At 47.2% G+C, this 15,289-nt stretch overlaps 1 protein-coding gene across 1 annotated transcript in view; it reads right to left on the bottom strand.

Annotated features, from left to right (window-relative positions):
• Nucleotides 1–330: 330 nt before the first annotated feature.
• Nucleotides 331–15,289, bottom strand: part of FGD5 (FYVE, RhoGEF and PH domain containing 5) — an 84,668-nt gene continuing 69,709 nt past the window's right edge. Inside the window, exons 14-21 of the mRNA XM_054179687.1 lie at nt 13,834–13,913; nt 11,067–11,166; nt 8,840–8,977; nt 7,750–7,852; nt 5,298–5,428; nt 3,643–3,771; nt 1,855–2,003; nt 331–1,156 (exon numbers count right to left, since the gene is read on the bottom strand). Of these exons, the coding sequence (XP_054035662.1) occupies nt 1,120–1,156; nt 1,855–2,003; nt 3,643–3,771; nt 5,298–5,428; nt 7,750–7,852; nt 8,840–8,977; nt 11,067–11,166; nt 13,834–13,913 (867 nt within the window). The 3' untranslated portion in view covers nt 331–1,119. The remainder of the gene's footprint in view (nt 1,157–1,854; nt 2,004–3,642; nt 3,772–5,297; nt 5,429–7,749; nt 7,853–8,839; nt 8,978–11,066; nt 11,167–13,833; nt 13,914–15,289) is intronic.

Below are 15,289 nucleotides of genomic sequence, written 5' to 3'. Positions count from 1 at the left end.
GCAGCACAGCGTATGAGAAGTGACCCAGATGCTTGGCTGCTGAGAATCCAGCTCTGGATCTGTAGTGCACAACAGCAGTTGGATGTAAGAGAGGTCTGGCCATAGGAGCTCCAAAGCACTCCAGCAGAGCAGGTGCAGCCCAGCAGCACGTTCCACAGCGTGAACTGCCTGCATGGGTTCGGCTTCTGATGGTGTTGTTTGTAGCAGAAGGGGCAGAAACAGCAGGAGCTTTGAAAAGAGACTACTTAAATAGGTGATAAAAATCTTAACGCTGCTAGGTAGTGTTCAACAAAAAGCTGTCTGTAGGTTTACAATAAATTAAAAGTTTGAGTCTGATGCAGTGTTTAGGGAGAAGTGACCCAATTCACCATCTGGATTTGCAGAGCTAGTAAAGTATGTTGTAAAAGCACTGCAGTGGTATGAAATCAAAACCTTTAACATGAGTTATGCAGTGATCTGTAAAACTGCAAACTGGTCATAAGTAATTATCCTGGACTCTGGCCAGTGAAGCGCTGGTAGCCCAGGTACACTGAAGATGCTCTTGGTTCATTTTCTGTGGGAGCAATTTAGCAGATACGGGGCATAATTTCCTGCTGGTGCTCATTAATGGGCAAGTCATAAATTTGCCACAGAACTCCTTAGAAACATGAGAAGATGAAGCCATGGTCCAGTAAAAATAATAAAGTGCTTTAAATGAGCATTTGTTGTTTACTACATTACACATTTCATGGCAGACATCAAAACCAAACCAATGAAATAGGATAGTGCTCTAGAGTAAGTAAAATCAAGCCTGTTACTTACTGTAGTCAGAAGTTCCAAGTATTTTCTTGTCTTGATGTGAAACACAGTTTACTGTGAGATCAGAGAAGAAGCTTATAGTACAGGTTGAACTTGCACAGACACAAAGATCACCACCAACAGCCTCTACTTTAAAGTTTCCATTTGCAAAAATGGGGGTGTATGAAGAGGGAAGAAAGAAGCACAATCTGGAGACAGTTCATATCCAGTGTATATAGCCAGTCTGCCTGAAACACACTGTTCAGTTTGGTAAGACAGAAGAGGGCTGCTGGATGTGTGTGGGGAGCTGAGGATTGATTCAAGTCCATTGGGTGCCAGCTGCTATAATATCGATGCTTCTTCCATGGCATCAATCCACCTGGGAAGGGCAGGAAAGACAAAGTGGTGCACATCACACTGTGTGTCAAGAGCATGTGAAGTTTGAGAGAAGTACAGCCTGAAGCCTGTTTCCCATCCCAGCTTTAGTGAAGATCCCTGGTTTTGTGATTAAAGCAGGGAACTCTTGTGTTCCAGTACCACCTTTACCAGTGATTGATTGTAAAAGCTCAAGGGCAGTACAAGTGCTGTCTTAGAGTAGGAAAGATGAAACCCCTGAGGTATATTTAAAAGCAACAAAACCTCCCATAAAGAGTTATTTCCTTCCCTGGGTATGTTGAGGTGCTGCCATTTTTTTAGCAATCTCATGACTGTTACGTGGAAGCAGTAGCATTCGATTGGGAAATCTAACCACGTGTTGGCGACGGCACCGAGAGCTGGGTAGGCAGAACACAAAGCATAGAAGTTCCTGTGCAGCAATTGCAGCTGACAGACTCCTAGGCTCATTAACCTGAGACATCCTCCTTGTCTTCTTGCACAAGGCTTCAAAGTCTCCTTCCTGAAGGAGCCGGGAAGTGCCAGGTAGATTTTTCACATCACCCAGGCCAGTCACACGTAGTTGTGTGTAGTGCCCAGGCTGAGGCTGCTGTGAGGAAGGCATTTCTGTAGTGAAAGGGAGGAGAAAGCCCTCCGCAAGCTCTGGGACCTGCCCTCTGGCTCGGTGGAGCCCTGCACCGTTACCTCTGTGCCGAGCTGTTGTCCTCTGCTCGGAAGCTGTAAAAGAGAGTCTGCTTGTGGTAGAGATGGAAAACGGTGTCTGCACTCCCTTCCTCTTTTTCTGCAGCAATAGTGAAACCCAGCAAAGGCAAACTTTCAGTGGCAACCTTGTCCTGAAAGAAATGAAGAGCGATCCAACATTTAGAAGCCTTGTAACAATTTAGGAGCTTTCTGAAAACCAGATAGTGATACAGCCCCTCTCTGACAGCTCTGCCAAAGCAATACTGGGGGCTACTCAGCAGGAGCAGTGCCTCTGTACTGCACATGATCAGCTAGTCTTAGTCTTAAATTCAAAAACCACCTCTGAAAGTCCAGTTCATCACAACCATCCATGGCCATGAAGGTCAAATTAGCTGTTACATTAGTGGCTGTCTCTGATGTTAGAGTCCAGGAAGCAAACCAGAGGTCACTGAGAGTATGGGACAGGAACAGTTCTGAAAGCCTGAGACCCACTCACAGTTATCCATTTTTATTTGCTGAGTGCAAGTAGTACCCTTCTTGGTGCCTTGTTGTGTTCTTTTGATAGCAACAGCAGCTTTCTTAGCACTGCACGTTCTCAGCACACTTGTCAAAAGCACTGCTTGGAAATTTCTGAGCTGATAACACAATTAATTGTTAATTTACACCCAAGAAACATCCATGAATTTTGCTTGCCAGGTGCTGTTTTGTACAAGTTAAATAAAACAAGAAGCCTTAAGTGAGTTCTGGTTTAGCTGTCACTGATTGCTGCGGTTTGGGCCACTGTGCTAAGATAGTGTTTTGTAGCTCTGTGTCTTGCCTTTGCTTCTGCTCTTAGAAGCTGAGTTGCAGGCTGGGGATGCAAAGTGTAATTAGCGTTGAGCCACTTTTAAGGTTAGCAGAGGTGAGGTAGATGTATTGGATACAGAATTTGATGCTAATAGTCTGAATTGCTGGCCAAATCACGAACTCTTCTGTGCCTCAGTCTCCTCATCTGTTTAAAGGGGATAATGTTCCTTCTTGGAACCATCACACTGGTGATGAAAGTTTAAATAATTGATGTTCAAAAAGTATTCTGCAGGCTTAGAGTACCAAATATTGCTCTTACAACAGTTCTTGCATCCTGTGCCCTTTGCTCAGCAAAATGCATTTTTCTGCTTATGAAATCCATCAGGTACAACCAAACTCTACATCACTTACTTCAGCTTTCCTGTGTTGCAGCTGTTCCTGACGGAGAAGAAATTAAAACAAGGAAAGGGGCTGCAAAGTGACAAAGTACATACAGAATGGTTTAGCTGATATCCAGCCTCCTTGGCTGTAAGGAGGAGCTTACAGGCCAGCACACAAAGCAGTACTCTCTTTGGAGATCACCCTTCTGTCTTGCCCTGTTTATACTTGCACAACTACAAGATTCTCTTCCCCACCAGAAATGGATCATAGCACCATTTATCCACAAAACATCTTGCAGTTACCAAGTGCACCAGAGAACACCTAAGGACCTTGAAATCTTTAGGTGTGGATATGCAGACTCAGGTGCACAGTGACTGACAGTTTATAATAGCAGGAAGCCAAGGAAGGGCAGTTTGTGAAGAGGGCTGCTGAGGTTTAGCTACTGTTGTGGCTGGGCCCGCCCTGGTAAGCTCAGCTCCCTGGGGACTCACTCTGTTAGGACTAGGTCCCAGAAGGCAGGTAGTTGTGAGAACTGTCATTTCTACCTTTCACATTTACTTGTGCTGCCTGTAGGGAGTACAGAAGGAAACTTGGGAAACCATTTCAAGGCAGGTTGCACAGTACCTCGTTTGCCATGTAGGTGTAGAGGACTTTGCCTTTGATAACAAACCAGCGTTTCTTCCAGTGTCTTTTGCCTCTCTTGCATCTGCTGAGGTAACCACTGATGGTAGCTCCCTCTCCTGAGGCTGCCACCTAGAGCAGGGTAGGAAAAAGCAGGATTTGTGACAGCAGAGAGCTTTTCCCCTCTTGATTATGCATGCTTGCATCACACCAGCCAATCAGGTCTATGTCGGTGAAACCATAAGTAGACTATCAAAAATACTGGGACAGAAAAAGGAAAAGCATTGTGTTATGGTTCTTTAAACTGTGTGAAGATTCCTGGGTTTTCAGTAACTGATGAAAAATAAGCAGCTGAGTTATTCCTGAGGTCAGCATGTTTACAGCTGTGTTCAGAGAAGCTGAACTTGTCCCTTTTCCCAGGTCTGTTTTTTTTTAATACTAGAAGTATGTGCTTCCAAGAGGGACTGACTGTGGCTGAAGGCTTTTAAGATGTGGGTATAGTGAGGACTTTGCAAGGGCTTTACACTTGTTTATGCTAATCACTTGATATGACCAGGCTTCATTTGTTAGATATTTCTGAGAAGTTACTCCTCTGACGAGGTATTTTGAGATCTAAGTGCTTAATGTTCCCAAAGATCCAGGTGTTGAGTAGCACCCAGTGCTTCCTGCATTGTTAGTTACAGCAGCAAACTGCAATGGTATTGCATTTAGAAACAAAGGGCAGAGATGCCAAGGCAGCACTGCCAGAAACCTGTGCAGTGAGAGGGCAGTGCTCTGGGCAGAGCTGGCAGCAGTGCTCTGCTGCGTCCTTGCGGGCAGAGGCCTTTTCTGAGCGGTGCCTGCTGCTCCTGCTGGCCTTCAGCGTCTGTCTGTTACCTGCTCACGGCTTTGGCTGTTTCACCTTAGCACAGCCCTCCAGAGACTCCAGTGCCTCAGCTGCACAGTGAGTCCAGCAAGACACTTGCATCCTGTTTTCTTTAACACAACAGCAAACACCTGCTGATTTCAGTGCAATGGAAGCAGCTTACTGTGCTTGAGCACAACGGGCAGCTTACATCAGCATGCTTGGCACCTTGTTCCTGGAAAGAAAGCTAAGAGAGCTGGAGAAATCCTGGCCCCATTGAAACTGGTGGGAATGTTACTTGTTCACACTGGTGGGATGAAGACTTTACCCATTTGATTTGTAAGAATTTGGTTTGAGCTGGAGGGAAAGTGTCTGATGAAACACGTATGCTCCTGAATTGACTGCTAAGGACTAGAGTCTGTTCCCTAAAGAAGTGCTCTTTTAGCTGTCTGGGAATCAGAGCAAGGTTTCAGAAGTTAGGTAACTCGTCAACAGGATAGTGTGCTCTGCTGATACTTGGCACTGTGGTCTGCCTTGTGCAGTGTAGCACCTTGAACTTCTCTAAGTTTTCTAAAGACTTCATAGGCTGATGATTGAATTAAAGCCCACTGCTCTAAGTGGGTTTCTTGATGGGCTCAGGAAGCTTCAGAGCTCAGTGTTTTGTATTTTAAACACTACAGTGAAAAACAGAAATAAAATAATTGCATGGTGAAAGTAGCCCTGGGCAGGGGCTGAGCCCACTGCACACAGCTGCTGAGGTTTGAGCACACAGTTCTCTACAGGTTCTTGCATTTCTTGGGCAGCTTGGTCCTACCTCCGTAAGAGCTGAAGGAATCTTCTTCTGTTTCTTAAAAGATGAATAATGAATATTGTGGAAGACAGAAGAGAAGGCACTGCTTGAACACCTGGATGAAGTTGGAGGGAAGCTCACACTCAGTGGGCGCTCTGCAAGATTAAGAACATTCAGGAAGGGAAGGGGGAAGTGGATGAATTGGTACAGGTCTGATTAGGGGTAAGAGAGACACAGTGCACAAATGCAGATGGCTAAGGCAAGCACAATGCCTCTTCCATATCTGCTTTGTATTTGAGCTTTCCTTTCAAATCACCCCTTCAAGTCTGATTAGATGGGTGGATTTCTTAGCAACCTAGGTTAAGGTAATAACCTGCAGCTGCTTGAAGGAAGCCTTCAAGAAGGCTGACAAAGCACAAAACACAGCTTGTTTTCTTTGAAGGAATCGAATCGAATAGACCAGACCAGGTTGGAAGAGACCTTTGAGACCATCGAGTCCAACCCATCATCCAACACCATCTCATCAACTAAACCATGGCACCAAGCACCCCATCAAGTCTCTTGCTAAACACTTCCAGTGATGGTGACTCCACCACCTCCTTGGGCAGCACATTCCAGCCTAAACCTCCCCTGGCACAGCTGGAGACTGTGTCCTCTTGTTCTGGTGCTGCTTGCCTGGGAGAAGAGACCAACCCCCACCTGGCTACAACCTCCCTTCAGGGAGCTGGAGAGAGCAAGAAGGTCTCCCCTGAGCCTCCTCTTCTCCAGGCTAAGCAACCCCAGCTCCCTCAGCCTCTCCTCACAGGGCTGTGCTCCAAACCCCTCCCCAGCTTTGTTGCCCTTCTCTGGACACCTTCCAGCATTTCAACATGTCTCCTAAACTGAGGAGCCCAGAACTGGACACAGGACTCAAGGTGTGGCCTAACCAGTGCTGAGTACAGGGCAGAATGACCTCCCTGTTCCTGCTGTCCTCACTGTTCCTGATCTAGGCCAGGATGCCACTGGCCTTCTTGGCCACCTGGCTCATGTTCAGCCAGCTGTCAGTCAGTACCCCCAGGTCCCTTTCTGCCTGGCTGCTCTCAGCCCCTCTGACCCCAGCCTGTAGTGCTGCCTGGGGTTGCTGTGGCCAGTGTGTAGAACCTGGCATTCAGATGTGTTCAATCTCCTGCCCTTGGGATTCTGCCCATCTGTCCAGCCTGGCAAGGTCCCTCTGCAGAGCTCTCCTAGCCTCTAACAGATCAACTCCTGTCCCCAGCTTGGTGTCATCTGCAAACTTACTGCTGATGGACTCGATGCCCTCGTCCAGATCATCAATAAAGATGTTAAAGAGGATGGGGCCCAGCACTGATCCCTGGGGCACACCACTAGTGCCTGGCTGCCAGCTGGCTGTGGCACCATTCACCACCCCTGTCTGGGCTCAGCCTCCAGCCAGTTCCTAACCCAGCTCAGAGAGCTGCTGTCCAAGCCAGGGGCTGACAGCTTGGCTAGGAGTTTGCTGTGGGGGACAGTGTCAAAGGCCTTGCTGAAGTCCAGACAGACTCCATCCACAGCCTGCCCCTGCCTGACCAGTTCAGGGCTGCCCAAAAGTTAAAGCATGTTATTAAAGGCATTGCCCAAATGCCTCTTAAGCACTAACAGGATTGGGACATCAAATGCCTCTCTGGAAAGCCTCTTCTAGGGTTTGACCATCTGCTGGGTAAAGAAATGTTTTCTCTGGTCAAGTCAGAATCTCTCCTGATACAGTTTTGAACCATTCACAGGTGACCTGTCCCTGGATCCCAGGGAGGAGAGCTCAGCATCTCCCTCCCACATCTCTTTCTCGGGAAACTGCAGAGGGTGATGAGGTCACCCCTCAGCCTTCTTTTCTCCAAACTAGACAAATCCAGAGTCTTTAGCTACTCCTCACAGGACACAGTTTTTGGCTTGTTTATCAAAATGCCAGAGAAGCCCTTAGAGCCCTTCAGATACTGGAAGGCCACCATAAGGTCACCTTAGAGCCTTCTTTTCTCCAGACTGAACAGCCCCAACTCTTTCAGTATGATGACAGTGATAGGACTAAGGGGAATGGAATGAAGCTGGAGGTGGGGAGATTCAGGCTGGAGGGGAGGAGGAAGTTCTTCCCCATGAGAGTGGTGAAGCCCTGGAATGGGTTGTCCGGGGAGGTGGTTGAGGCCCCGTCCCTGGCAGTGTTTAAGACCAGGCTGGACGAGGCTCTGGGCAGCCTGATCTAGTGTGGGGTGTCCCTGCCCATGTCAGGGGGGTTGGAACTAGATGATCCTTGTGGTCCTTTCCAACCCTGATTGATTCTATGATTCTAAATTGCAGCCTGGCACTCCTGGCACCTTAATACACACGCCTGGTGCTTGGAAGAAGAAATGCTCCTCAACAGTACTCAAGGTGGTGGGCAGATCCCCAAATCTCTCTATTCTATAGCAGGAAATGGCTTTGTGAGCTTTGCCGAGAGAAGGAATCTTACCTCTTTTCTTAAGTTCCACATAGCAGTTGTCACAGACCTTGGCTGCTTGATCTTTGAGGTACTTCATAGGGTACTTGTTTCTGGAGCAGTTTCGACATACGATCTGTTGCAGCAAGGAGAGATGCATGTCAGTGGCAGTGGGCTGTGCACCCTCTGAGCTGCCTGGGGGAGGGAGACAGAGACTGGGCCAGATGCAACTCTTCTAAAAGGGTGGCAGTCGGGGTCAGTCTCTGAGGGAAACGTGGCTGCTCTGGGTTTGCACTGCTGCAAGCCAAGCGGAACCAATCACTCTGGTGTATGCTGCTGCTGTGCCCCTCTCCCCGTGAGCGCAGAGCTTCCCCACCAGTGAATCACACAGAGATCACCTAATAGCAGTTCTGTTTTGTTACTAACTTGTTAGTAACATTGGTTTCGTAAGCAATATCCTTTTGTAGGTACAGACTGATTTTTCTCTGGGGAATTAGAAAAAAGGTTTAGTAATTACTTGTTCAGACAAGAAAAAAATAGTGGTAGTGTGGTTAAAAAAAAAAGAATCACTGAGGCTAAAAGACAGCCACAGTTTAAGAGAGCAGCAGGTTTATGTGTATAAACAAATCTCTAGTCAGCCAGAAAAGGACAAAACTGAGCAAGCTTACAGATCCCCTTGGGTTTAAGGCCAAAGGCAGCAGCTCCTCAGTGGAGCACAGAGGAAGCTCTCCCTTTGGTCACTGCCCAAACCATGCTCTGCTGCTGCTTTTCTTCACTTCTTTTGGAAGATAATTTTACCAGCTGTTATTAGGGATGGGACATGGGCTAGATGTGCTATTGCTGTGGTCCAGAACACAGCCTTTTTAGTGCATTGTCTCTAGACCTAGCTGTGTATCAGATACTATGGCTGATACACAGCAACCATTACCGTGTGAGCCTTCAGCTGCTATCTTTGGGAATTCATTTGACCCTCAAGGGAAGGTTACTGTTGTTCCTAGTGAGTTATGTGAGAAGTCAGATTCTGGTCTTGATGTTGCTATGGGTTTGTAGATGTTAGAGCAATGGCAGCCAGTGTCCCAAAGGTGTGAATAAAGCCTCCTGGAGAAGCTCATGCAACTCTTACCTTCCCACAGGCATGGCAATGGTGTCGCCTCAGAGTGAGGGTAAAGTCACAGCCACAGTTCATGCACATCATGACATGGGACACAGGTACCAAGGTAGGAGGCCTCTCACCCAGGGTTATTCCAAGCCTTTCCCTTAGCTTAAAATCAAACAAGAACAAATTAAGAAGCATCCACCCTTCCAATGTCCACACAGTCAGCAGTTACCCTCCTCTACCACAAACAGGTTTCCTCTTGTTTCAGTCTACCCTCACCTGCTAAGACCCCCAAAGTTTCTAGTTCCTGATGCACCTGGTCACTGAGAGATGGCTGCTTCAGCACAGCAGGGCTGTGGCCGTGCTGCTGTTACAGCCAGTGGTAAGAGGTGACAATCCTGTGGATCTCTTACAGGGCAGGCACTGACACTCTCCCGCCTCAGTCGAGGATCTGGTTTGCTGCCTGTGCCATTTGCAGGGAAGAACACAAGTTAAAGCCATCTTTTTATTAACAGCTTTTGAGACAATATCCATGGAAAGCTCTATAGCTTTCAGGTCAGAAAGAGCCTGAGTACTTTATATCTTTGCACCTTGAGACAGCTCTAGGGTCAATGAAGAGAGAGTACAGAACAGCAAACCAAAGACTGATTTACCCTCACACAATCCAAATCTGATCTGTGCTTCCATGGCTGATCTGAATCTGTGAAAGCAGCTTTAGAAAACATGTTCACTGTTCCTGCTTCTTGGAATGCACCATGCTGCAGTGCTGTGGGTGCCTCTGCTCCAAGAGCCCGGGGAGCTGCAGCGTGGAACTGAACCCAATCTAATAAGCCATGCTGAGAAGCCATGTTACTTCAGGTTCAGCACCAAGGTGTTACCAGTGCCTCACTGCCAGTTCACAGCAGCTCAATGTTTGGCATGAGCTCTTGTGCTCTTGAAGGACCATTTGTTAGGACAGTTTCTTAGGGAGGAATTAAACTTCTGCAGACAAGTAGGATTTAAACACAGAAAAACCAAATTCCTCCACATTTCTCCTTGTACACACTCAGGTTTACATCAGAAGCAGAGGTGCGAAAGTAATTATTTATTTGTTTAAAAAGGGTTTGGTTGAGGTTGCTATACTAATTTATAATTTTTTCTTGTTAAATATTTCAGAGTAGATTAGCCTCAGGTTAGAAGGAAAACCCTGGCTTGTTTTGTATGTGTGGGTCTTTAAATTCAATTACAGCATCACAGCCTGGTTGAGGTTGGAAGGGACTTTTGCAGTCATCTAGTCCAACCCCCTTGCTCAGACAGGGCCACTTAAAGCCAACTGCCCAGGACCATGTCCAAGTGCATTTTTAAATATTAAGAAGGATGGAGACTCCTCAGCCTCCCTGGGCAACCTGTGCCAGTGTTCCATCATGCTCAGAGTGAAAAAGTGCTTCCTGATGGTCATGGGAACCTGCTGTATTCGCTTGTGCCTACCGCCTCCAGTCCCTGTCACTGGGTACCACTGGGAAGAGCCTGGCTCCATCTTTTACCACGCTCTCTTCGGGTATCTGTATCCATTGATGAGATCCCCTCTGATCCTTCCCTATCCATTGATGAGATTCCCTCTGATCCTTCCCTTCTCTAGGCTGAGCAGTCCCAGCCCTCTCAGCCTTTCCTCACAGGAAAAATGTTCTAGTCCCATCATCACCTCTGCAGCCCTTAATTGGATTCCTTCCAAGGTTTCCACATCTCTCTTGTGCTGTGGAGCCTAGTGCTGGGCACAGCACTCCAGGGGTGGCCTCACCAGCACTCTTTTCCCCCCAGTTAGTCTTATTTAGTGGAACTGGGGTTCTACATAAGCTACAACGAGGTAACAATAGTCCATAGAGGTAACAGTTGGAGCATTGCTGGTAGGGTTTGCACTGTCAGTGACTTCATTGTGTGCATGACATTAGTGTAAGTAATTACTAGTATGGGTTTCTTAAAATCTATGAAGTTTGTAGCTCTTTCTAGTTACCCTTTAGGGTAAAAGAGTCTTCCTCCAGAAGAATTCCTATCTGGGCAAAACCCACACAATACAGTGTGTCATTAACATTTCAGAGGTGGCCCCTGAGCTCTGAGGAGCTTCATAGCTTATATTTGGCATACTGGTTTAAATGAAAATAGAAAGTCTGCCACTAGGAACTCAGCATTTTATAACCCACCCCCCCCGCCCCATCCTTTCCTCTCTCCCCCTCTCTCTTTACCCCCTCAAGCACTGAAAGGCTTGGCCTCCTTTTACCTCCACACTGCTGTGGAAAGTGGAAGTATTATGAGCTTTGTTGTCGTCTGGAATGTGCCTGCTGATGCAGCTGTACCAGTCATCCCTTTCTGAGCAAGAGCTGTGGAGTGAAACAGAGCAGAGCAGTCAATGCCTTGCACAGCAGGGACTGAAACAAGTTGCTTGTGGATCAGAGGAGAAAGGCTCCACTTCGTGAATGTTTGCCTTTCCCCACTACTGCACTGAATGGTCATTTTCTGACCAGGATAGAAATTGCCTGTTGGACACATTGAGTGGAATGATTGGTGCCAATCCGTGGTTAGGAGTATGACTGGGAAGGAGCTAAATGCCCAGGCCACTTTTCAAAGTAGTTGCTGCTTTTGCTATAAGCTGCTCCATCCTAGATCACATAGAACAATATGAAACGTCTCCCTTCGTCATCCTGCCCTGGCTGCTCAGAGTGTGTTTCTGCTCATCCTTACGGTGGGATGCTTAGGTGTTCTGCATGTCGGGAAACACCCACAGCAGAGACGTGAATGCTTTCATTTTCCTCTCTCTGCACCACAGACTATCTCCAGTCTGCTGGCAAGAGGCCGGGACAGCCGTCTGGAAAGGCAGTTTTGCCGCGGCTCCAGCTGCTGCCGAGGGTGCAGGCAGTTCTCCGGCCGGCCCCTAGATGGCGCTGGTGCAGCGAGCAGGCAGCGAGCGCTGCGCTCCGCCCGCCCGGGCCCGCGGCCGGGCGCTCGGTGCCTGCTCCTCCGCAGATGCAGCCGCTCGGTAGAGCCGTGAGCTGTCCTGCTTCCACTGTGTGCTTCCTGCCCATCTGAAACTCTGCACCGCTCACGCTGTTGCCAGCAGCAGTGCAGGAGTGCTCAGCATGGTGTCCCCTCCCCGAGTCACGCCAGCCGCTCACATTAAAGCTGCCTGCTAGGCTTTGTTGTAAAAATTGGCAGTGGCATCGTTGCCAGCTGCTGTTCAGCTGTGATTTCCTCACACTGTCCTCATGAAGGCCACCAAACAAGACATCTGAGACCAATTTGTCTTTTGTGGTTTTGAGGGGGGAAAAAAAGCCCCAAGGAAGAGGAAATGCCATCTTTTATCCATGATCTCTGACTCTGCATCCCTCTGCACCAGCAGCATAAGCCCTTCCCTGAAAAGCACCAGCTCTGGTGAAATTCAACAAGCTTGAAGCAGCAACTCTGAGCATGTGGGCTAACCCCTGCAAGCCAAGGGGCCACGTTACAGCAGCCCATCTTTGGCAGGAGTCACACAGCAGCTAGTCACTACCAAAAGTCCCATCAGTTACACTTTCTAAGAAGGATGAAGGTATCTGTATCTTCCATACAAAACATGTTGACAGCCTGCAAAGCACAAGTCCTGACTTCAACCTTTCTCATGCCAGTTCCTTCTTGGAAATTCTCTTCACTTGGCAATTAAGATATAACTTAAAACCCCAAAGAAAATTATGGCCCATGTAGTGCTGTAAGTTGAGGTAACTTTGGGAAAGGCAATCTGCTGTCAAAAGCCTAGTATCTAACTGAGGAAATCATCTCTGTTAATCACCTATCACAAGCAATGAAATCCCAAAGCCTCTGTGCCAGCTAGGTACATTTCAAAGGGAAATGGAGGGGGTCAAAGCGTCACTCAAGGCAGATCTTGGATGAGGCTGCTGCAGTGACACAGAGGAGTGTTGCAAAATTGAAAGTCAACAGACAATGTTCATTTCACGAGGGCCTGTCCAGTCTTCAGTGATCACTTGAGTCTGGGGATTGCTGGCACAAGTCAGTCTCTTTCTGTTGGTTGATTTCATTTAGTTTGCATGGATCGCTGTAAAAAGTAATGAACGTATAAAGAAGGATAAAAGGAGTACCCACTGATGGCATGTGTTCTGGGAAGGAGGAGAGCTCCACAGTCTGGTTCCGAGTAAGAAAGTGCCCTCCCTGTCTTTCTAATGCACTTTCCAGCCATGCTTCAGCTGGATGCAGATGGTGGGAAAGTCAGTGCTTAAAGCATTGAAAACCTTTTTAGTTGCAAGGCAATTTTGGTAGCACTGCTAGTGTGCTATGTCTTTCATCCTAGACTGCACCTGACAATCAGCCACTTTTATGTTGTAGCTCCAGGTAAATTTGCAAGATAGTTTTGGACTGGAAGCATGAACAAATACAGTACTCTGCTATCTCCTGATCAGAAACTGACCTACAATTGCTTTCTGGCATTAGCTTGTGGTCCTGGGACAGAGATCCTGACTCCCAGCTGCAATCAGTGCCAGCACTGCACAAACTCCTTAGTGAAACTCCCTGTACTGGAAAGACTCCTGGGGTTGCCAGTATACTTTTGGCTTTGCCATGTAAATATTATTGAATGCTTTTATTGCATGGTATCACCTAATTACTATTTCCTCCATCAGTTTTGCAGCCAGAGCGGTATGAGGTAACAGCTGAGCTTATGAAAGAGAGAGACACTCCTAGTGTCACAGGGAAAACGTCTGAGACCACGAAAAGGACTAAGGCTTTTTAGTAACAGACTTTCTTCTCTTTCCTTGCTCGTTAAGATGTTGTCAGCAGCTGACTTCTGACCTTTGCTCACTGTATGAGTTGAATTAGTTCCAGTGTACGACCTGGGCATTTATAACAAAGATCTTCATCGCGTAACCAAGCTCTCCGATGCCTGTCACAGCAGCACACACGGAACCGAGTTACACCAGTCAGTCTGGGGTATCAGTTAAACTAAGCCTGAGATACAGCTGTGGAACACAACACCCTCAGCCATGGCTGTGTGAGGACAGTACCTTGCTGACAGGGTCAGGCAATATTCATCATGTTCAATCTTCAGGACATTTTGGGCTTTTTCTGTCGCGGGGCGGCTGACCTGGAAACAAATGCCATGAACATGAGTGGGGGCCGGAACCCCATACAAGTCCCAGTGCATATGGATCTCTGATGTCCCAGCCATCTGTTTGATATTTCAGTGCAGAGATGGGCAGGCAGAGTATTGGTGTAATGAGGAATGCTCTATTTAATATGGTGGTGGTGGTGCTCAAGTTAAAAAAAACCCACAGCAGCAAAGTATTTAATCCAGCCATAAAGGTAATGATAAAGTATCAGTCAGGGGTCAGGGTTAATATGACAGGCTTAAGAGATGTTGACTCTGGCAGGGCTTGTGGAGCTAAACTCTTGTCTGTTCTTGGAATTAATGGAAATAACTCTTTTCCTGACATGCATTATGGTGAGTTACTTCAGTTCATTGAATGTCTGGTTGTGGCAAGGCTCTGTAAGAGCGAAAAAACACAAACCCTTAAAAGCTGCAGCTCAGCACAAGCCTTTTCCCTGTCATGTACAGTATTAGTTGCCTACCAACAGCAACAGCCAGCAAGGAGAAGCACAGCTCACAGGACTGGCAGGTTGTTAACAAGCACCTGTCAGTGTGTCAGATGTCCCAGAAGGTACCTGCTGTTCAACAGCTTGTCACTTAATGGTCTTGGTGATTCCTACCCCAGCTGGGAACTAGTTTTAGCCTGCCAGGTGTCTGAGGTGATCCACCTCCCACCTTTTCATCAAACCTCAACCCACCCAGGTCATTCTGCTGGAATTAATTATTAGTAAGTCTCATCTTGCATGCCTTCTAGATCCCCAGGCTCCTGACATACCACTTCAAGTCCTCTTACACACAAATACGAAGTCTCCTGTTAGCCACAGAACAGCTGGCTCTTGCTGGGAGCTATATAATGCACAGCTGGATAAGAAGCCAAGACCCTTCTAGCCAGTATCTCCTGTTGCACAGGCACTGGTGCCAGTGAGGACAGAGTGTAAGAACAGGACAATTGTGTCCAGTTCCTGTAATCTACAGTTCAGAAATGTATTGAAGAAGAGACTGTGTTTATAACACTGCATGCAGTAGCTCCCAAATACACACTTGCCCTATAAAGTTAATTAAGATTTTTTTTTAATATCCTATTAATGCTTTTGAGGCAAACAGTTACAGGGCACATGAAGACCAAGCAAACGGAAGCTTATGTAAATATTTGGTGGTAGGAATGAAAAAGCAGGCAGATTAAGCCCTGGTGAATATGTTGTAGGAACAACCATGCAGTGGCTGCAGATATGAAGAGAGGAATAGACAAGAGGGGATAATAAATCTTTCCTGTCTCCAGTTTCATGACCAGGTGATAAATCTGGTTGTGGCTTGTATTATCTATGCAGCCTGAATAAGGCTGTTGTACCAAGTCACAGCCTCACAGATATTTT

The sequence above is a fragment of the Dryobates pubescens genome, chromosome 1 (genome assembly GCF_014839835.1).
Source record: "Dryobates pubescens isolate bDryPub1 chromosome 1, bDryPub1.pri, whole genome shotgun sequence".
NCBI classification, from domain to species: Eukaryota; Metazoa; Chordata; class Aves; order Piciformes; family Picidae; genus Dryobates; species Dryobates pubescens.
Note: the sequence above shows the minus strand (reverse complement) of the source record. Positions and strands in the feature narration are given on the sequence as shown.